Raw genomic sequence first — 22,095 nt, forward strand, 5'->3', positions numbered from 1 at the left:
CTTGCAAAGCTAGTGGAATTTGCTATTCCTATATACCCCCAAATAGTGCTGAGTTAGGGGGTCGCTAAATGTAGCTAGGAACAACGCATGCCGTTGCGATATGGAGGTAAACTACTGGTACTCCTTGCAGACTGCGACCTGCACCATCTATCAAGTAGCCAGTGAATACTTTGATATCCCTTTAACGATGATACTCTAGAGAACAGTTTTAGGATCAGAGTGGATCGATAAGCTTTGAGCTTGATAATTTTCCTAGGTTTGACCTCAAGGAGTAGATGAACTGAGCGTTGATGATAGTATCGACATGTTGTATATATGCCTTCCATTCTCCTAACATGAAGCGTTGGGGTAATATAATTCTGACCTACTTCATGGCGCGCAGAATACATCGTTCCTACAGGCAAAGGCGAGGTAATATTCCAGCCATTTATAGGTATAGACTATATAACAGATTTCAGAAAAATACCACTAGGCACTTTTCCATAGCAAGAATAAGGCGTAAGCAGGCGGACAAAAGAATCAGCAATTTACTCACATATCTCACTCTACGCAGGATATGCTAAGACGCAGATCGACTCCTACTCTACCAAGAAACCAATCAAGCTACGTATAGCCGGTGACTACCAGTTATTACGAGTGGAATTGTATATATGCATATGCATTACCAATACCTGCTTACACGCACACATGACGCCCTCTCCCTTAGTGCTCGGCCAATTGTAGAGCCATTTTTTTCTGTATTTACGAAATCTTGTTCTCTAGTCCTTAAGGGCGCATACTCTGTAAACAATTATATACTAATCTCGCTAGAAGTCATCATAGGGTATACTTCCCAGTACCCACACTAACAAACACATCCATACCTATCCCTAGAAGAACCCACACATCCCACACCACCGCGACATTCCTCCCACAAAGGTACGTACCTATGTAGAGTAAGTATACTCACAAACTCCTCCCACCCACCCCATAAGTCCGCCCGCTATGCGCGAATAAACCGCATGGATAAAACAACCTCGACAAGGAAAAACTAGCCACTACACTACAGGGGGGGGGGGGGCCAAAATACCGCAATATACCCTAGTCTGACAAGGTGTTCCAAGTGTAACCTACGATAGGCGTAGAAAATTCATGTGCTTAGGTATTGCGGTTACATGTCTGTGACAGTGTGAGCTACTATCCTGCCCTATATTATGCTGTTTTATTATGTGTTTGATCTTACAATATGTGAACTGGGTATGCGTGATGGCGTCATTGCTGCATGTGGTAATAGTAGGGCTATATATGTTGTTGCAAGTGCGCTACATGGCGCATGGCATAGCACCGCGGATTCACCGCGTAAAAGACCAAAGCAAAAAAAAAAAGGGAGGATATATACCATAGTAGGTACTTTACAATATTGTACAAAAATATCCCAACACAAAACCTTACCCAAACACCTACCGGTAAATCGCGGCTTAAGAAACACTGCAGATACTGTGGTGCGATTTTTTTTTAATTAACTTTGCTTCAGCCCTATGTAAACATGCGCACATAGTACTCTAATCCTAGGCTTTACCTAGGGCCTAGATACTGTAGCTCTTTACCTTGTAGTCCTCACCCTACCTCATCTTTCATATTCTACTTCAATCTCCTGAAAAAAACTACATGACCTCCTACTTCCCTCCCCCGCACCCCACCCACACTACAAAGCTGCAATGCACAGCAACATACCCTGTGTGGTATCCTACACCTACCCATCTTGTATCATGTCGCAATCCCGAGGGCGAAACCTTCGGCACCCCAAGTGGAAGTACCGGCGCTTAGCGGTGGACGCACTGGCCCATGTACTACTCCAGGGGGCCACCAGGTCATCGTGTTATCAATTTATGCTTAAGTTTGGGCGGGGTGGGGTAGTTTAGTGTAGTGTAGGGTATTTAGAAACGTAGGGGTGGGTTGGTATTGGTGTTGTTGCTTATGTATAGTGTAGTGATGTATAGTCACAGTGCGGACTGGGTATATCGGCGGGACTTTTGTGTGTACTGGTACGGTACAAGTAGGAACTGGTATGTGTCGCGTGCCTTGCGCCGGAGAAATATGTCGCGGTGTGGAGAAGGGAAATACGAGTGGGCATAAGCATTAGGTAGAATTTTTTGAGTGAAATGCACATGTACCTTTGTACACCACACCATACCACACCACACCACACCACACCGCAACAAGAAACCAAAGCGAGGTCATCACAACAACAACGTCACCGATGCGCGTGAGATCTGACCAAGTGTAAACGTATTGTGCCGTACCAGTGCATCGTGGATAGGGTTTATTTGTGGAACGCATGGAAGCAGCGGTGGATACCTACACCCTGTAACAAGATGTACCTTCCCCATGTGCACGGATGATGAGCGCGGTGTTAATTTTCGATTAACCCGAGGGCTAGGGGTGTAAGAAAAGGGGTGGTGGCATGTCATATGACCATGGGTTTAGCGTCGGGCGACTTGGGCTTTACTCCGAGTGGTTAGAATATCCCTGTAGGTTCAAGTCCACGTCACAGCGGCAAATTTTTATAGTTATATAAACTAGCCTATAGTTAAGTATAAATTAGGGTAATTTAAGTAAGTAAACGCAGTTTTTATTACTATCTTTTTTAAACGTGTTCTAAACCTATTCTTAATAATATATAGGCGTTCTTAAATACTATACTAGAGTTTAGTATAGCAGTACTAGATAATATATCTAAACTAGATAGTAATATTAGAGATAAATTTAGGTAACTATATAAAGTGCTAGAGGAGGATAGTAGTAGTAGCGTTAAGGAAGTAAGTAAAAGTAAATAGAACAAGTTTAGAATAGGTTAGTAACATGTTATAGGGGTATAATATATACCTTACTTATAGTAATAGTTAAGGACTACTACTTACACTAGTAATTATTAAGTATATAGCTATTCTCCTAGTATACCCTTAATTATATAGCTAAGGGTATAGGTATATAATACTAGTTTAGTAATATAAAGATAGCTCTTACCTAATAAGAGAAGAGGTGCTTATACAGGCTATATAGGTAACACGTTAAGAACACGTTCTTAAATTGTTCTAATTCTAGTAGGTATAATACTCCTGCTAGTCTATCTATCTTAATAGGCCTATAACTTTACTATTCTTTAATAGCTAGCTAGCAAGCTAGTATAAATACTAATACTCTAGGGTAAAAGCGTATAAGTATCTTAAGAACACGTTATAAATATATTCTTATTATATTATTAATAATATATTATATAATTAGATCTAAACCTTAAAAAGTGTAGTACCTAAGAAAATTCTATAAAGAGAACTATAAATAAGAAGCTATTATTATAGCCTTATTAAGCGCTTCTCTTTAAGGATTTATAAGGACTACTAGGTGTCTTGTTATCCTATAATAAGGACTATAGTAAATTAGGTAAGGAGCAAAACTTAAACATGTTTAAAACGTGTTAATAATAAGTTAGTAAATTGTAGAATAGGCTTAACTATATATTAGCTATTAGAACTATAGCCTAATATCTACTACTAGGAAAAAATATTATTTTAGTTAGGTACTACTAGAGGTAGACTCTATATATCTACAAGGTCTTCTAACTAGGGAGATATTAAATCTTTCTAGTAGTCCTGCTTTATATTCTATAGTTAAGCTATAGTTAAGCTAGATAAAGAAGTGTGGTAGGCATATTACAACCTATTCCTAACACGTTCCTAACATGTTCTAGGTGTTAATTATCCACAAGGGCAAGGATCTCTATTTAAAATCCTATATAAAGTTACCTTCTAAGTAATTATACTAATAGATATAGTAGTAATACCTTTTTTTGCTATTATTTCTTTTAGTATATATATATATATCCTCCTCCTCCCTTAATACTATCTAATAGTAATATTAAGGAAGTAGTAAAGGTGTTATAGCCTATGCTTACTCTATAGCTTACGTAATATAAGTTGTTTATAACCTATTATAAATATATTCCTAACTTATTATAGCCTAGTTCCTAAACTTAACCTAGCTCTAAACCTATCTCTAACTTAAAGGTTTCTATTCTATTAAAGAAATATATATTAGCTTTATAAATAAAGATAAAATCTTACGTATTATAAAGCGTGAAAAGCTTCTATAGTTCCTATTTAAGAGTAGCCTTAGAGGAGTATACTATAAGTAGAGGATAAAGCATTAGGATCCTAAAACTATACGTGGTGTAAGAGAATAGGTTTAGAACACGTTGCTAACACGTTACTATAGGCGTATATACAGCAAATCTTTATATTAAGCTTAGGTAACTTAATTATTTACCTTTTTAAAGAGTAGGTATTAATTCTATTAGATTAAGACATATTCTAGATAGATATGTTATATAAGAGGTTATATAGGGTATAGGCAGAGATTCTAATAGTAATCTTCTACCTATAGGAAAAGAAGCGTACATATTAAGAATAGGTTTATAATATATTTCTAATATATTATAGTTATTACACTTAGCTAAATTATTATAGATAAGGATATAACTAAGATATATTAAGTTGCTATTACTAACTTCTTTTAGAAGTATAAAGCACTTATAAAAAGATAAGTGTTATAGAGGTATATTTACTTATAGGGATTCTATAGGACTACTATTAATATATGTAATAAGTAGATAATAGGCAAGTTTTATAGCGCACTATAATATGTTTGTAACGTGTTTCTAACTTGTTTCTAGGACTTAGGTGCTATCTCTAGTTAATTAATCCCTATAAGCGTAACTAGCGCTAGTAACTTTAATCTTGTATAAGATTTTATTAAGTATATCTATAAAGAAGTATTTATAAAGCATATAAAAGAGAGCTAGATAATACTACCTCTTTATATCTAAGTAAATTACTACAGGTATTAATAGTAGAGGAATACTTTTAGCTTGCTAACCTCCTCTTACATAAGTAAATATATTCTAAACCTATTCTAAACGTGTTCCTAACTTATTCTTATATAATTAGAACACAAACCCTCTAAAGATACCTAAAACTAGGCAATCTATAAGAAAAACCTAGTAATTGCTGCTAGGATTGTATAATACTATAGTAAAATATTAAAAGAGGTATAAGAAAAACTAGAATCTTATTTAAATATAGCTAAGCAAGTAGGCTAGAAAGGATATAAAACTAGTAAGCATGTAAGTATTCTTAAGGCTACTTAGAAGTAAGTTTACAACCTATTCTTAACCTATTAGAATTATATAAGTAATATTATATAGTGTACACTAGATAGATCTATAGGATATAAAAGAGTTTAAAGCCTAGAGCAAGTTTAGAATACGCTATAACTATAGAACTCCTAATAGGCTTAAGCAAAGGTACCTTAAAAAGCTTTAGAGGGGAGAAAGTAAGTCTTACACTAGTGTTATATATATTTGCTAATTAAAATATGTTTAGAATATATTTAGAACGCGTCCTATAATAATAATAACACTCTAGATAATAATAAAGCAAGTCTTACTATATCTAACTTAACTAGATATATCTTAGTCCTAATAAGAAATAAAAGAGCACGCTTAAAAGCCTAAAGCTAGAGGGCAAGTAGTAGAGTGGTATTAGAAAGAAGTTTACTAGCCCCTTTTCTATCTTCTCTACTACTAGGCTCTTCTCCTCTACTAATAGCAACCTAAAGGTATGCTTTGTAAAACATGTTTATAACACGTTCCTAACTTATTATTAGTCTATAACTATAAACTTTATAATAAAAGGCTCTTCTTAGTAATTAGGCTCTAAAGGAGAGAAAAGAAAAGCTAGAGGTAGATAAGGAAGAACTTGTATAGAAAAAGGCACTATTTAAATTGTAAAAGGCATAGTTTAAACTTAAGAAAGAGATAGCTACTTTTTATATAAGGCAGGGTTAGTCTATAAATATAGTAACTAGTTCCTAACTAGTTCTTAATATATTCTAGTCTATTATATAAGTATATATAAGCGGATAAATATATATTCTTTCTTCTTCTCTTTCTTCTTCTTTCTTCTTACACTCTACAAGAACTTTTTATATTTAAGAGTTTAATACTATTTTACTATCTATCTTTCCTAATATTATTAGATATAACTAGTTAATATAGTCTATAAAGATCTTTTAAAGTTAGTATATAATAGAATGCGTTAGAAACACATTATAAACTTGTTCTAATACTAAGTAGGATTTATACTAGTAATATATTAAGCTTAAGTTACTTCTATCTAATACTAGGGCATTCTCTCCTATAATATCCTACCTAAATAATAGGTGTATAGTATTTCCTAGCAAGCTTTTCTACTAGGCTATTTAGGCTAGATTAGGGGTATAGGAACTTTGTAGAGTATATATATATATAAGTTAGAACACGTTTATAATATATTAATAACTATTTTAGTGTTACTTCTCTAATAGAGGTAATCTTATCTACTACCTTAAGAGGTATTATCCTAAGGTTTAAATAGCCCTAGTAAACTATAGTAGAACTATAATATAAGGTATTGCAGAAGCAAGGATCTTCTATAGGAGCTTAATAGTAAATACTTAAGAATATGTTCTAAACACGTTAATAATACATTCTCTACTAGTAGAGTAGACTACACTAAGTGCCTCCTCTAAGGTTTAAGAACCCTCTAAGATAGCTAGTCTATAATAAGAAGTAGTAGCTAGAGTAGAGGCTAAAGAGAAAGCAGAGAGTAAAGAAGAGGAGCAAATAGTTGCTTCCCTTTACACTATAAATAATATTTAGCAAAAGTAGCAAAAAGAAGATATAAGTCTAGTCTCTTAAAATATATTTAGAATATATTAATAATACGTTATAGCTAGACACCTATAAATACTAGATTCTTCTTTAATCTAAGGGACTACTAGAGCTTTATAATACCTATAAAAGTTAAAAGAAAAAGTTATATACTATTAAAGGACCCTATAAAAGTAAATAGTACTTTACTTTTAGTAGATAGAAAAAAAAAAAGAAGAGTAGAGAGTTTATTTTAGTAATTACTACTACCCCTTTAGGTTATATACTATTATATATTATTTATTAGAACCTATTCTTAATATATTCTTAATATGTTCCTACTTGTTACTATTATTATCTCCCTCCCCCTCTCTAGTATCTTCTCTATCCTCCCTATCCTCCCTAGGCTCTATAAAAGTATACTATAAGTGGAACTAGGTAGTATTCTAGCAGGAATTAGTAAGGTCTACACTAGTATTAAAGTAATAGTCTTAAAATATATTAGGAATAGGTTAATAATATATTATAAATAACTTACTATAGCTAGGATAATTATAAGCGTAGATAGTATAAGGAACCTAATAACCTTAAATCCTTAGTAGGGTAGATATAGTAATAAAGTTAAGCTATAACAAGTTAGTAATATATTTTTAATAGGTTCTTATAGGCTATACCTTATTACTATTATAGCTACTATAAGTCTTCTTCTAAATTATATTTAGGAGGGTATTAGTATTTATAGGGGGGCCTATAGTAGCTACTAGCTAGGCTTAGAGAACTTCTATAAAATATATTAGTAATAAGTTTTAAATATATTCTAAATAACTTATAGTAAGGAGTATTCTAGTAATTATATATAACCTTTATATAGAAGTCTATATATATTAGTATAATAAGTTAAGAATAGGTTAATAATATATTTACTCTTTACCTTATAGACCTCTATTATAGAGGGCTAGCTAGTCTTCTTAACCCTACTAACCTTATAGTAGGCTATATTAAGCCTATAATCTTTTTTAGCATAGGTATATAGAGTGCCCCTAGTACCTAGAATAGCCTAAGAATATTAGAACCTGTTTAGAATATATTTAGAACCTGTTCTTACTCTATATAAGGTGCCCTTATTATTAATCTTAGTATAGTAGTAGTGCTCTCTACTCTTTATCTTAACTACCCTATTAGGGCTAACTATAGGCTATACCCTAATATTATCTAGGATGTGGCTAAAGGCAAGGTACTATTAATAGTGCTTCTATAACCTATTAAGAACATGTTCTAAACATATTTTAATCTACTTATATAGGATAAGAGGGATATATTAGTAATAGGTATAGTAGTAGTAGCTTATAGTATTACTAGTATAGAATATATTTAGAATAGGTTTAGAACGTGTTGCAAAATCTTATAGCATAATATTTAGTTAACCTCGCTTAGCTAGCTAGTAAAGCTTGGCACGGCCTAACCCCATGCTGAATACGAGTTCACGCAGCGCTAATTCCATGGTTATATGAACTGCGCCCTCAGAAAAGGGCAACTAAGTGCACAGTATAGTGGGCAGGTAAGACTGAACAAATGTTTGAATCTTCTTCTCTCCGCCTCGTTCCTCACGTCTTGTTGAATGATTTCTTCTCGGTCTTGTATATAGATACGGTGGACCCTTTGCGTATCGGTAGATACTATGTCCCTACGATCATGCGGATCTGTCCATCTGCCTCTTCCGGAAACGGAATCGCATGTGTGCCGATGCAATGCCGAGTCAAGAAAGAGGCTAGGGTGAATTTCTTCCGCCTGGGCGATCTTGAAGAGTCGATATTACGCGGCCCCGGACGGAGTGCGCACAGGGAACAACAGCATACCGTTCCATAGGCAAAAGAACAATTACTGTACTCTAGCACCACGTCCCCCTCCCTAGGTACCTCCCCCCCCCTCACTAGTCATTGAACGTGAGAAATGGGAAGCGTCTTCTTGGCGAGTCCTGTTCGAAACGAAGAATTTACTAGCCTTGGCATGGCTTGAGTGTGGCCAGCGCCAATGGTGTTGGCGAACACGGGCCTTTGCGTCTTAGCTGAGACGCCAGGCGAGCATGCCCGCATGTTTCTGAATCTGCGATGGGAATGCCGAACTAGATAGCCTTACTGTCTTGGGCAGCTTCTAACGAGCATCTACTATTGCCATGTGATGATTGGACAAGATGAGTCGTAAGTCGCAGGAAAACAGCTCTGCTGCTGCTGCCTGGTAGCTATGATGTGAACCGTCTCTGTCGCTTTTGTTACGGTCCGAGAGTATAGGCATGGCCCAGGCAGACAAGTACCATAGGGCCGTAAGCGGAAGGTCGCGGATGCCACAAGATGGCAGCATTGCAGGGTCCAAGCTGCAAGAAAGTGTCGCGGCATCTCCCTGTCCAGCTGTTTTCCCGCGGCGGGATTGCGACGGCCCTAGAGGTAATACCGTCAGCGTGGGTAGCTCGGATCCTGGTGGGACAATGTAAGCTTAACCCGCAGACACCAAGCTTAATCAATCTCACAAGCCGAGCGTGCAAGCGAATGGCTGAGAAGGAACGACAGCTCGATTACGTTACGGTGGAGCCGAGCGGATCTTGTCCAAGCAATTAGAAGCGCATACGTTCTTGGTTAGCGGACGCGAGAGCTTCCCACATTGCAGGTTGGTACGTAGATGTAGGTGTGCCAGGATGGCTGCTAAGGCTTGGTGTGATGGACAGGCTGACGCAGACGGCGTGTTTGCTATGGATCCCCCGCGTTTGGGAGATGGGAGACACGAATGAGGCTGTGTCGCAGTATTTCTTGGGCCCATCGCTAGAATGTTGGGTAGCACGGATGAGGACGATGGTGGTGGGGAGGAGGGGGATCGAGCCCCTGTCTGAGGGCAATGAGGGTAGCGGAACCGTGCTGCATGCCCAGAAGTCTTTGTCCGTCTCCCCAAGACATGCCTAGAGGCAGAGCTGGGTGTGTGCCACGCCATGGAAGCCATGGGGCGCAGCAGCCAAGAGAGCCGTCTCTGCAATGAGAGATGGCATGGGGCCGATGCGCCGGCTGGGCCAGTCTTGGGTTCAGATGAAGAAGGAATCCAGCAGCGGCTGTTGGGTCATAGGCAGTATCGCGGCAGGCCTGCAAGCGGCCGCCCAAGCAAGTATCACACGACCGACGGATTTGACGGGCAAAAAAGAGACACACCGCGACGGCTTGGGAGGTATCAGAACTGGGGTCGAGTGGGCCCGCACATACGATCGAAGGCTTGTCGAGAATAAAGATTGGGTTTAAGATGGCTAGTGTTGTTTAGAGTTATTCGGCGACCAAAGCTTGGCCGATTGAGCGCCAAATTCACTGGATGACGGCGGCGGACTGGGCATCGTGCATCGTAGGTTGTAGAGCACGGTAGGTAGTAGAAGAGGTTGTTGTCGCCCTTGGTGTGCCATGGAAGGGGGGCTTCTCTTTTTCTTTTTCTTTCTTTTTTTTTTGAGTTGCAGTGAGGCTGTTGTTGTGGTTGGGTATTTTTTTTTCGCACTGTAGCGTGTTTGTAGTCTTTTTGTTGTTCCTTTCTTCTTTCGTAGGTATTTTTGATTTCCTTTTTTTCTGTCTGATTACGGTACGGTACGGGTAGGCCGGTAAGGTGATATCAGCAGGGCCGTGTACCGTGTCCATCAGTCTTAAGTATGTACCACACAGCAGGTAGGGGAAGGCAAGGCGCGCCGAGGATTGTAATCATGCCTAGGGTCACACGGTGTTCCGAAGTCAGCGCCAAAAGAGCAGTGCTTTCCATGGAATCCAGTCAACGGCGGCCGAAGAAAGCTTGTCCCGGCTGCTTGTGGGCCTTATTTCGCTATGCAGAACGCCACTCCAGGTCTGGGCAGCGATCAAGAAAGCATCACCCCCCGCCCCCCCCCAGACCGCCGAGAAAGGGCCAAAGACAGAGTCCACTTTCGTGTCCTGGACGGGTTGACGGGCTTGTGTTAGTGAGGAGAGATTCATTACTTAGAAGCAGACGATCGCTGTTGCCTTTTTTGAAAAGAAAAAAAAAAGGGTTTCGCTGCTCGCTCCTTCCCTTTGGACCACCTGACCTGACTGGACCTTTGCTTCACCACTCACACACACCCCAGCCCTTGTTCACACACACTCACACACTCACACACATACACACACACTTACACACTCACACTCACACACTCACACACATACACACACACAAATACACATCCACACACACACCCCTACAACATTCACCTTCATGCCCACACCCACACCCACACATACAACCAACACACACACCCAATCCATCGCCCTCTCTCTCTAGGGCAACCCCATATCGACGCCTTGTTGTTTCCACCCACCCACCGCCCTCTCAGCTCGACTCACCGCACCCTACCTACCCACCCACCATAACTAGGCATCTGCGTCTCTCAAACCACCTCGTCACATCCACAGCGCCTACCGTAAGTCTACTTTTCTTTTCCCTGCTTCTCCAGGCCCCCAATTCCATGATTTTACCACGTGCGCCCCGTCCTATCTGGCGACTCCTCTTTACCATGGTAGATGATGGAGCTGCGACGAGCTCTACGTCAGGTCAGGGTCAAGCCTTGGACTTGCGTGTGTGCCGAAAATGCCCTGCATAAGACGACACGACAGTGTTGTACCATGTACCAGAGTCGCCCAAACGCTAATAATCCTCCCATCCAGACACCTAATGAAGGTGTAATCAGACAGCACCGAAACCTCGCCCTTCAAGAGTGCTGCTAGGTTACCACTTTCACCACCACCACCACCACCACCACCATCTCCTCCTCCCGCCATACATTCACCATCACAATGGAAACCTACCACGGCCACGTACGCACGCCCAATGACGCCATCATACTGTTCGAGGCCTGCCGCATCGGTATATTGCCCCGAGTGCAGCGTCGCCTCTCGGAAAAGGAGCGCCAGCAAATCAAGTCCGGCTCGGTGTTTGTCTGGGATGAGCGCGAGGCGGGCATGCGGCGGTGGACAGACGGCAAGTCGTGGAGTGCGAGTCGCGTCTCGGGCAGCTTCCTCACCTACCGAGAGATGGAAGGCAAGCGCGGCGGCAGCGCAGTGCCCACGGCGCCCGTCGCAAAGAGGGCGAGTGGAAAGTCGCCTGATGGCTCATCCAACGGTGATTCGGAAGGCGAGGGGCCCGATGGCTATCGCTACAAACCCGACGGTCTGATGAAGCAGTCTTTCAGCATCACCACGTCCAGCGGCCAGCACCTCCACCTCATCAGCTACTACTCGCGCTCGAATTCAAACAACCTCACTCAGCCGACCAACGACGCCCAACTGCGACACATTCGCCCCCCAAAGAACATGTACCCAGAGTCAACCGTCAACGAAGCCCAGGCGGTCACGGCCGTCACTCGTGGGCCCATGCCTGGCTCACCATACAGCGCAGCAGCCCATAGCATGGGCCCAGCGTCACCATACACACGCGCTGGCCCCGTTGCGCCCATGTACGCCGTGCCCGTATATCCACCCACACCGCCAAACGGCACGCCTCCTATGCATTACTATGCCCAACACCCGTACTTCTACCCAGGTGTCATCTACGCTCAGCCACCCCACCATGCACAGCCGGGCCACGTTTTTGACCGCGCCCCTCCCCAAATGCACCATGCCCATGCGCCACCTGGTCACCACCCCATGCTCATGCAGCACCCTGCCTACGCGCACGCTGCGCACGCCGCCCAGCAGTACATGGCTGCTACCCCTCCAGCACGCACACCGTCTACCACTGAACAAGGACACCACCCACATACTGCTACTGTCGCGCCTCCAGCGCCCGTTGCCTCCCTCCCCGAGCAAGGGCCCCAACTGCCGGCCATCAATGGCATCGCGCCTCTGACTGGAGCCGGTGCCAACAACGCGAACAAGCCACCGACTCCTGAGCCTTCCGAGAAGACACCCTCTCAAGCGCCCGAGTCCAACCCGCCCGTAATCTCGCGCCCTCTTCCCACCCTGGGCTCGCTGCTCAACTGCGATGGGCCAGACAAGGAGCCACAATGCAACACCAGCCGTTCTGGTAGCCGAAGCCCAAACACGGCATCTAGATTCCCTCGCGATCTCGCACCAGAGAGACTTGCGAAGAACAGCTCTGCGGCAGACAGTAGTGCATTGAACAAGCTGAACAGTGTATTTGTCCGATCATAGTATCGGCCTGGTCTGGTTTCCAGCCACTTTTTACTTCTTCTTCATCATCTTTCACGAGTACAGTAGCCAACTTTCTCCTCGCTTCCAAAAATGGGTGTGGCAAGGGAAATGGGCTCTAGCATTTACGATTTGCATCAGGTGGCGTTTTTTTCTTCTGGGGGGCTAATGTCACCCATCACCGACTCTTTGCGGTGTTGCTCGGGCGTTATGGAAATGTGGAATGGGAATGCTGGCAATCGGCAGGGAGTTTAGTTTTTTCCTTGTGCGATGGGTGTGTTTTTGTATGTGTGCAGTTGGGCAGCCGCCCTCGTCAGTTGAGCACTGCTTGTGTGCTTTGATGGTGTTTTTGAGATGAAAAAGAAATCAAGGTAGTCTTCCATCTCCATCTTGACTTGTTTCTCGTGCTTTGTGTTCAGTGTGCATACGTAAGTGTGAAGATTACGCTGGTGAGTTGGCGCCGAGTCGTTGTGTGCGAGGATTCCTACCTGGGTACCGGTATGTCATGGTGGACTTACCTAGGCCAAAGAGGAAGCTAGTCAACTTTATGCTTAACGTTATCTTGACAACAACACAACCACGGCAACGACAGCAACGACCATGACGTGAAGGTATATTGGTCAAGCACGAGGACATGTTCATTTTTTTTTTCGCAGTGGTTGTGGATAGTCGAAGGGGGATCTTTGGGGATGGTGGAGTGGGGTGGATGGGGAGTTTGCGGGAAAGGCTGGTGGGGGCGTGTTGGGATGCACTGGTCTTGCAGATGGTTGTCGAGTACCGAGTACTTACCGGTAGTGTTTCAAGATGAATGTCAAGTATGGCTGATATCACTCATATCCCATTGCGCCTTCTATCCTGCCAGATCTGTCTTATTGCTGTGCTTCTTGATTCCATCCCAGAAATCCGCACTCCACCCCACCTTCCCAATCCAGCCCCCCTCTACTCCTTGAACCCGCGGAACAATCAATCGCAGTTGCCCTTGCCCTTTGTAATTGGAAGTCTTGTAAGTTTATTTGCGATCTTGTGGCTACTTATTCTCCCACTCCCCCCCCCCCCCCCCTGTCGAAGAGTCAACGAGTTCACCACAGCATCATTTGCTGCTCCTGCAGCCCGCGAATTGTTAACAGCGGCATACATCACTTTCCATATCCCTTTCGAAACATTCTTCCTTGCCTTGAACCCTACATTCGACAAAAAGCAAAACTAGCCATCCCATGCTCCTCCCCCCTCTCCTTCACAATCGTTGATGCGAATAACCTCACAACCTACCCAAACTAAACACACTCGCTTGAAAAACCTCCCCCGTCCTACATACATTTCTAACCGCAGAACACGCCTACAACCCCACCCTCGACCTTTCCCACCACTCCCTCTACACTCTCACCCTCACACACAAAACACTTCACTCCTCCCCGGTGTCTCGCGCCCTCCTCACTCCATCAAAACGCGTACATCACGCATATTCAGATCTCGCACCCCGGCCGAGAAGACGCTGGACCGTGCGAGAAGCAAATTGCACAGGTTGGAGCGGCGGCAGGGCACGGCGGAGCAGAAGGGCAGGCTTTGGGTGAGGAGGAAGGCGGTGGAGAGGAGAGTGAGGAGGGTGCAGAGCAGGGTTGAGAGGGTTGTTAGTGGGAGGTTTTGAGGGATCCGGGGGGCTGGGTAAGACGACGACAGAGATTGGTGTGGAACTGTACTGCTTTGCTGTGGTCGCGACATCATCATCATCATCGAAGTATTCGAGCCTTGGTCCATAACGTTGAATCATTCGAGCTTTCGAATCCATAACTTCGGCTGTTCAATCGACTGTCAACAACCAACATCACCCCGTACATGTCCGGTGCTTCAGTCGCCACTTGCAGCCCAACTCCAAACGCTGCTTTTTCGACAGCTCCACTAGCACCAGCACAAAAGGCCGTGGACGAAGCTCGCCAGCAACAAAGACGTGCTCGTCGACTGGCAGACAAGAAAGCCAAAACGGCCGAAAAAGTCGCGCACAAGCTGATCAAGGCAAATCGTTCACCCGAACAGATTCAACTGGACAAGGCCGCGAAAAAGGTTGAGAGAAAGGCCAAGAGGGTGCGGGTGGTTGGCAAAGTCAAGTACAAAGTCGCTACTCTTGCATTGGGCAGATTTTAAAGTTCGGTGCGAATACGGGTTGTATGGAAGATTGTGGTGGTGGCAGTGCTGGCGGTGACTGTGGAGGTGGTGACCACGGAGGTGATCACGGAGGTGGTGACTGCGGGAGCGGCGATTTCAGTTACATTGCTCCGCCTGCTTTTCATTCGACTGGTAAGAAGTCTATCGGCAGGCCAAGCCATAGGCAAAAAGGTCAGCACTCTGAATGATAAGACCGTCCGCCAACAAGACTAACATGCTACAGCAAACGTCTCCCACGACACACGCAAAGCCCGCAGGCAGAAGTGGTAGCACCGCCGAAAGAAGAAGGCACGCCGGTTCATGCGCAAGATTCAACATAAACTTTTGCTCTAAAGTCCTCAAATGCCATCGCGATCGCCCAGTGGTGCCCAGGATCGGCGAGAAGAAGACTTCAGTCGCTGGCCCGGCGTGTCCGTCAACTCGGGCACATTCGTATCGGCCGCAGACCGCCCCAGAGACCCAGAGACTTGGGAAAGGTATCGGGACCGACTTGGAAGGTGGAGAGAGCATGCCAGGGCGAAGAGACGGCAGTCACGGGATCCTCCTCCAGCCCTCACATCGCCCAGTGCTCAGCCTCATGGCCTACACCGGTACCGGTACTTTCGGTCGTGGTGCAGATCGAAATGCGCAAGGCCACCCTCCTTACCATGCAAGATTCGATTGCCATGTGCAGGTGTACGCACCGACAGTGATCTACGTGAACGAGGCTGAGCGGTCTCCCAAGACGTCGCGAGCCGCGAGAGAGACCGAGTCAGACGCCTCGTTGACCTTGGACGTATCAGATACACATCATGCCCAGATCGAGCCAATATCTGACGGGAAGAGAGCAACGACGCTCGTATGGCTTATTGGCCGGCTTCAGAGGATACTCCGAAGAGTCTCCCTCCAATACCCCCTATGAGATTGATAGATGGTATGCTGTGAAGGTGGGCCCACAAACAAAGGTTGCGAGGGAATGCCTAGGCCGACAATAGCCCGTATAGTATCGCACTGATGTCGAAGGGCGACCGACTGGAATAAAGTTAAGCGGCATGGCGATCTTGGTGTTGGTGTCAACCACGTCTCCGAGAAGTCAAGCATTGAAGGATTGACGTCGTCGAGTGGATCCACAATTACCAGCGACTGACCCCTGTTTGGAATTGCGCACAGACCACCGGCAGTTGTGCGTCGCGTCCGGACTGCGTTGCGTCACACCCTACAACATGTTCACCCAAACACCACGACACATGTTCACGGTGGTGTCGAAGAGACCGTACGTATGTCGGGCATGTCTACAACGGACTCAGCGGGTCCAATTGGCCCATCTGCCTCTTCCCTCGCGAACTCTGACACGCACTCTGCACAATGAAAGCCAGCCTGCCCGTGATGAGACATCATTCCGCAAGGCGCTCAAAGAAGCTACGAAACAACAAAGGAAGCAGAAGAAAAACTCAAAGTTGTCCAAGAATTCCCAAGACCCCAGGCTGGAGAAGTGGGAGCTGACCGTCGGTATCGAAATCCATGCGGAGCTCAACACTGCACGCAAACTCTTCTCGCGCGCTGCCACGTCCATCAGCGAAGCACCCAATACCCATGTATCCCTGTTTGATGTCGCATTTCCTGGAAGCCAGCCAATCTTTCAAAAGGAAACTCTTATTCCTGCACTACGCGCGGCCATAGCCTTTGGCTGTGAGATCCAACCAAAGAGCAGCTTCGACCGCAAGCACTACTTCTACCAAGACCAGCCAGCTGGCTATCAAATCACCCAATACTACGAGCCCTTTGCGACCAATGGCAAGCTTTCCCTCTATCCCCATGACTTCCCCGCTGGTGCTGCGCCTCAATCGGATCCCATCGAGATTGGCATCAAGCAGATACAGATGGAGCAAGATACCGCCAAGACCGTACAGCAACCGCCGTCGACCCACCTACTCGATTTCAACCGCGTGTCTCACCCCCTCATCGAGATTATCACTCTTCCTCAAATCCACGACCCTCTTGTCGCGGCTGTTGCCGTACGCAAGATACAAGCCATACTCAAGTCGGTCAATGCTTGTACCACTGGCATGGAACTTGGTGGGCTGCGCGCCGATGTCAATGTGTCTGTCCGAGAGCGCGGCAAGATGTCATCGAACGATGTGGCTTCTTATGCCGGTGTCACTGGTCTTGGCCAGCGGACTGAAATCAAGAACTTGGCCAGCGTCAAGGCAGTGGAGGACGCCATCGTTGCCGAGCGGGATCGCCAAATTGATCTCCTCGAAGTCGGAGGTGTTGTCGAAGGCGAAACGCGCGGATGGACACTTGGAAGCAAGACGACCAAGCGACTAAGAGGCAAGGAAGGCGAGATAGACTACCGCTACATGCCTGACCCGGATATCCCGCCAGTCATTATCGGACAAGTAGGTTTTCTGCTTGGTTTTCTTTACCCACGTCATACCGTGCTGACATGTCTTAGGATCTGGTGGCGCATCTCCAAGAGACATTGCCCCGATTGCCCGACTCGGCGCTCACACTTCATGTGCAAGACTTTGGACTGACGACCAAGGATGCTGCGACACTCTTGGCTCTTGACGATGGCGATCGCCTTGAGTACTTCCGCCACGTTGTTGACGATCTGCAAGTCAAGAGCGCGGGCGATCTCGCGGAGCTTGGCAGAATTGCGGGTAACTGGTACGTTAGCGCTTAGTTTGCAGGCTTTTTTTGGCATCATTGGTCCCAGAACCAGGCTGACTCATCATCCTCAGGGTCCTCATGGAACTTGGAGGTCTCTTTCAAGACGAGCCTTGGGACGCGGCGCGGGTGCCTCACGGCAGCCTGGCGGATATCATTGCACGCGTGCGCAACAAGAGCATCACGTCGCGCTCTGGTAAACGCATTCTCGCCATGGTGTTTGAAGGGGATGCGCGCTCTGTGCAGGAAATTGTCGACGAGGAGAATTTGGCGTTGACGCCGCTGAGCGAGGAAGAGTATATGGCTCTTGCGCGCGCTGTGCTGGATGGCAAGCCGGACATGGTTCGCGATATCCAGGAGAAGGGCCAGACGAAGAAGATTTCATATTTTGTGGGACAGATGATGGCGAGGAGTGCGGAGGGGAGCGTGGAGCCTGATCGTGCGGAGAAGACGTTAAGGGTGGTTTTGGGGCTGGGGTCGGGAGAGTAGAGATGGGGAAGTAGTTTGAGCAGTGTGTTGTATATTCTACCCCTTTTTCTCTCGTATACATACTATTGCATCAGACAAGGATTACTGAAACTCCTCCCAGTGATGTATTTCGCCTTGATAACCATGATGTGTTTATCGCTAGTCCGTTGTTTTGGAAATCATGAATACAACTGTGTCACTGAGCTGCACCGTACCAAACTACACAGACGTCTCCCGTCTACGAAAAAAGCCAAACATGCAAATCCAACACTACCATTACAGTACATGCATGTGTGCATGGCATTAGCTCCCTAAGAGTACCTTCGCTACCAGTTTATCAAAGTGCATGCACACACGCATACATAACACGAGTTGAGAAATGCAATATTCATCATTTGGATACTGTGGCTTTTCCAAGGGGAATTGGAGGGAGGTTTTGTATATGCTGCTAACCGTTAATGACTTTCTTCCTTTTAATCATACACTCTTTTTTTCTCTTCCTTCAAGCCCCGCTGTATACTACTCCTACTGGGGAGACGAGTATCGAAGAAGGTGCCATACTCGACGTCCTCCTACGCCGAGAAGAGGTAGGTCAAGTATAAAGTACACCTCGCATCACGACACAAGACACCACTCGACATCCATACACAGGAACCCTCGACTTTCAGTACCCGCCCACGTTATCTCCCAGGATAAATCAGCACGTCCGGTACATTTTGGAGATTATCCACAATGGCCCGGTTGGACGAATCACGGGACAAAACTCCGACGCCAAACCTGACGCCTCGTCTGGGTCTAACACGGGGCCGGGAGACGAGTCAGCATCACAATGAGCGCCATCATCACGACCATGAGCAAGATTCCCGTGCCACGAAAACACAATCCTCACAACTTCGCCACCATTTCGTTGCGCTCCAGCGCAAGACGGCGACGCTGAAGACGAAAGTTTGCGGGGGGGTGGATAGGGTGCGGGCTAGTTTGAAGGGGGAAGTGCGGTATGGAGAGGTGAGGAGTGTGGGATGGGGTGGGGTGGTGAATGGATGTGGAGTTGAGGTTGGGGATGGTGTTGGAGAGGGACATGGGGTGGGGAGGGGGGAGAATGTGGATGGAGATGGTAGACCTAGGGATGAGGAGAGTGATGTAGAGGTTACAACAGAGGTGATTGTTAGTGTGGGGGCTGAGGGAAGCGGTAAGACAAGAGAGAAGAGAGTGGGGACAGGGAGGGAAGGTGACAAAGGGAAGCGAAAAGAGAGGATAAAATGCGATGAAAAAGCTTATGTAGGCTATCACTCGCTTCATTCCAGAAGCATGAGGAAAGCAAAACTATACGAAGCGGAGAGGAAGTACACCATTACACGGGAAGAACAGATCGCAAAACCCTTTCAAACGGTGAGTCAACTCAACCCCCTTTCCCCTTCAGCTTACATCTCCAAAACAAAACAAACCAAAGACTCACAACCGCACAGAACGACTCCGCATACGCCAGCCGCAGTCCCTCTGAACCAACACCCACCCCCTCCCTCCAAGAACCCAACACAGCACCCGCACCGAACCAAGAGTCCGTCCCACCCCAGACCCACCACCCAAATCGCAAGGAAGAAGATGATGAAGTCTCAGCAGCAATTGAATACCCACCCTCCCATCCACTATACGGAATACCACTCCAACAACACTCTGACTACTTCAACGCGCTCTCCACGTATACGCTTTCGCCGCGGGCCTCGGGGGCTGCTCTGCACAGCGAGACTTCGTTTGGGAGTGGAGGGGCTGTGGCGGTGAGGAGGAGTGATGGGGATATGGTGAGTGCGTTTCGGGCTACGTTGACAGTGAGTCAGCAGCGGTTTGCTGATCAAGGGGGTGAGGAGGGTGGCATTGGAGAGGAGGGGGTGTGGGGGTGTAGGGGTGAGCGTGGAGGTGGAGGTTTCGGACCTGGGGTAATGGGGGAAGTGGATAAAAAGGAGATGTCTATATTGAAAAATTTAGGGAGGAAGTGTGGTTGGAGCAGGAATCTCCCGCACGCTGTCGATGGACGACAACACGACAACGAGCGAGAGAATTCCAGGCTAACAAATTTTCATTCACCGGCTTCTATCCTCGAGCCGGATTGTTCTCTTCAGGACTCGCATACACCCATCCATCAACCTACGAAAACGAAGCAGATACCTCGCCCGCCTTCCACCAACTCACCGAACAACCAACTCCTTCCTACCTCATACCCTTCCAACACCACCACCAGCACCAACAACAATCCCGCCACCGAAATCCTCCTCACCGACGTCCTACGCACCCTCACAAACGCGCGCCGCTTCCTCCAAGGAATCGTCCAACTCGGTGAGCACGATACTCAAGAGGCTATGCAAAACAGCGAAGACGCTGATGCTGTTGTGCGGAAATCTTCGGCGGAGAGTTCCTCACGCTGCGGTTTACAATCTTGTGGGGATAGGGGGTTGGATTGGGGGGCGGGTGAGGATGGAAGTAGGGGTGAGGGTATGGGGAAGGGGAAGGGGAAGATTGTTGTTGATGAGACTGCTGTATCAGTACGGGGACGAGGGGAAGAGCAGCAACAACAAGAACAGGAGCAGCAGCAGCGGCCGCAAGAACAGCAACAGCAACGTCGATACCGCTACAACGCCCCCCACCCCTCCTTCTCAACACCCTTCGCATACACCCACCGTCCACCCCAGCAACCCCAGCGATCCTTCAACCCTCCTCATCAGCCAGACGCCCACGCCCAATTCCCCTCTCATCACCACCACAACTTCCCCACCAATCTCACTCCTTCCCACACAGAACAATCCTTCCCCTCGACCGGCAAAACCCAACCCCCCAATCACCCTCACACCCCCCCAACACTTCAACCTCGCCTCCCCACCCGCGATAAACCCACCACCCCCCACCCCATCAGGCAACCAGCCCGCACGCGCGAGTTCCAGCACAAACCGCAGTACACAAACACCCGTGGTGTCCAGAGCCCGCGGCATGAGCGGTTTTCGTTTTCTGGCGATGTGATTGAGCAGGGACATGAGCGCGTGGAGCGAGGACAGCAAGTCTGGTACAGTAACCATTCACAACGACGACAAAGAGATACAAACTCCAGCCTAGACTTGGATTTGGAACTACGACGAGAGCGGGCGTATGTATGTGGACGAGGGGCTCGTGGGGGAGATTCCCGCGAGAAAGAGGAAGATTATTTTGCACGGCATCAGAGCGTTGGGGCGGGGAATCTTATGTGGAGGGATGTTTGATGTGGGGGGGTTGGGAGATGGGTGGGTGGTGTGTGGTTTCTGGTGTGGGATATCTAGTGTCTGCTGCGTTGGCTTTGATATCTACCTTGTCTGTAAAATTTAGTAATGAGTGTTTAATGTCTATTGTTCAGACTCTACAGTCTAATCCCTTATTTGACTATTACCATCTCCCGTCTGCGATTTACCAGATTACAAGTGACCACTTATATTCTCACTACTCCTATTCCTTATCCTTCGCTACTTTCAATCCTCAACGTACTATTAATCTCCCGCCTATCTCCCTCGATTATACTTTCCCCTACCAACCCTCTACTAACACCTCCAACCCCGACTTGACTATGCTAACACTATCCTGCTATATAACTAACGAACAGGTGAGGAGTTTAAGACTAGGTAAATTGTTATGTGTGTGATAAACTGTCCTTGTGTCCTTATATGCTTAAGTCCTTTGGTCCTTATGCCCTTGTATTGTCGCAGTGTACGAATGAGACAGATACAGGACAGAAAACCAGATATCTATGCAGGAAAGAAACAGTACTCGTAGAGAAAAGAACCAAATCCCCATACAGAAAAACAATGAAGAATTCACAGAGGGATATTGGCAGACTTAGAATGCATGAACGAGTATAGACACACACACACAAAACCCGCCCTCTTCGTATCAAGCACGCACAGT

The 22,095-nt window shown here is 46.1% G+C and overlaps 6 protein-coding genes across 6 annotated transcripts; all 6 read left to right on the forward strand.

The window, feature by feature from the left end:
• Positions 1 to 9,012: 9,012 nt before the first annotated feature.
• IAQ61_006337 (uncharacterized protein) lies at positions 9,013 to 10,002 on the forward strand (the record flags this gene model as incomplete). Its single annotated transcript, XM_066097148.1, has 3 exons — positions 9,013 to 9,198; positions 9,289 to 9,389; positions 9,709 to 10,002. Exons 1-3 carry the CDS (start codon positions 9,015 to 9,017, stop codon positions 10,000 to 10,002), a joined length of 579 nt encoding a protein of 192 aa, XP_065952625.1. The 5' UTR covers positions 9,013 to 9,014.
• A 1,542-nt stretch (positions 10,003 to 11,544) lies between these two features.
• Positions 11,545 to 12,900, forward strand: IAQ61_006338 (uncharacterized protein; the record flags this gene model as incomplete). Its single annotated transcript, XM_003837697.2, has 1 exon — positions 11,545 to 12,900. The coding sequence occupies one exon, from the start codon at positions 11,545 to 11,547 to the stop codon at positions 12,898 to 12,900; it is 1,356 nt and encodes a 451-aa protein (XP_003837745.2).
• An 805-nt stretch (positions 12,901 to 13,705) lies between these two features.
• IAQ61_006339 (uncharacterized protein) lies at positions 13,706 to 14,517 on the forward strand (the record flags this gene model as incomplete). Its single annotated transcript, XM_003837695.2, has 2 exons — positions 13,706 to 13,900; positions 14,227 to 14,517. The coding sequence occupies 2 exons, from the start codon at positions 13,706 to 13,708 to the stop codon at positions 14,515 to 14,517; spliced, it is 486 nt and encodes a 161-aa protein (XP_003837743.2).
• Positions 14,518 to 14,730: 213 nt separating this feature from the next.
• On the forward strand, positions 14,731 to 15,036 carry IAQ61_006340 (uncharacterized protein; the record flags this gene model as incomplete). Its single annotated transcript, XM_066097149.1, has 1 exon — positions 14,731 to 15,036. One exon carries the CDS (start codon positions 14,731 to 14,733, stop codon positions 15,034 to 15,036), a length of 306 nt encoding a protein of 101 aa, XP_065952626.1.
• Positions 15,037 to 16,259: 1,223 nt separating this feature from the next.
• On the forward strand, positions 16,260 to 18,195 carry IAQ61_006341 (uncharacterized protein; the record flags this gene model as incomplete). Its single annotated transcript, XM_003837693.1, has 3 exons — positions 16,260 to 17,435; positions 17,492 to 17,706; positions 17,781 to 18,195. 3 exons carry the CDS (start codon positions 16,260 to 16,262, stop codon positions 18,193 to 18,195), a joined length of 1,806 nt encoding a protein of 601 aa, XP_003837741.1.
• Positions 18,196 to 18,906: 711 nt separating this feature from the next.
• On the forward strand, positions 18,907 to 21,832 carry IAQ61_006342 (uncharacterized protein; the record flags this gene model as incomplete). Its single annotated transcript, XM_066097150.1, has 3 exons — positions 18,907 to 19,517; positions 19,595 to 21,311; positions 21,410 to 21,832. 3 exons carry the CDS (start codon positions 18,907 to 18,909, stop codon positions 21,830 to 21,832), a joined length of 2,751 nt encoding a protein of 916 aa, XP_065952627.1.
• Between the last annotated feature and the right edge of the window lie 263 nt (positions 21,833 to 22,095).

This window comes from Plenodomus lingam, assembly GCF_022343315.1.
Source record: "Plenodomus lingam strain CAN1 chromosome Unknown contig_26, whole genome shotgun sequence".
NCBI lineage: Eukaryota > Fungi > Ascomycota > Dothideomycetes > Pleosporales > Leptosphaeriaceae > Plenodomus > Plenodomus lingam.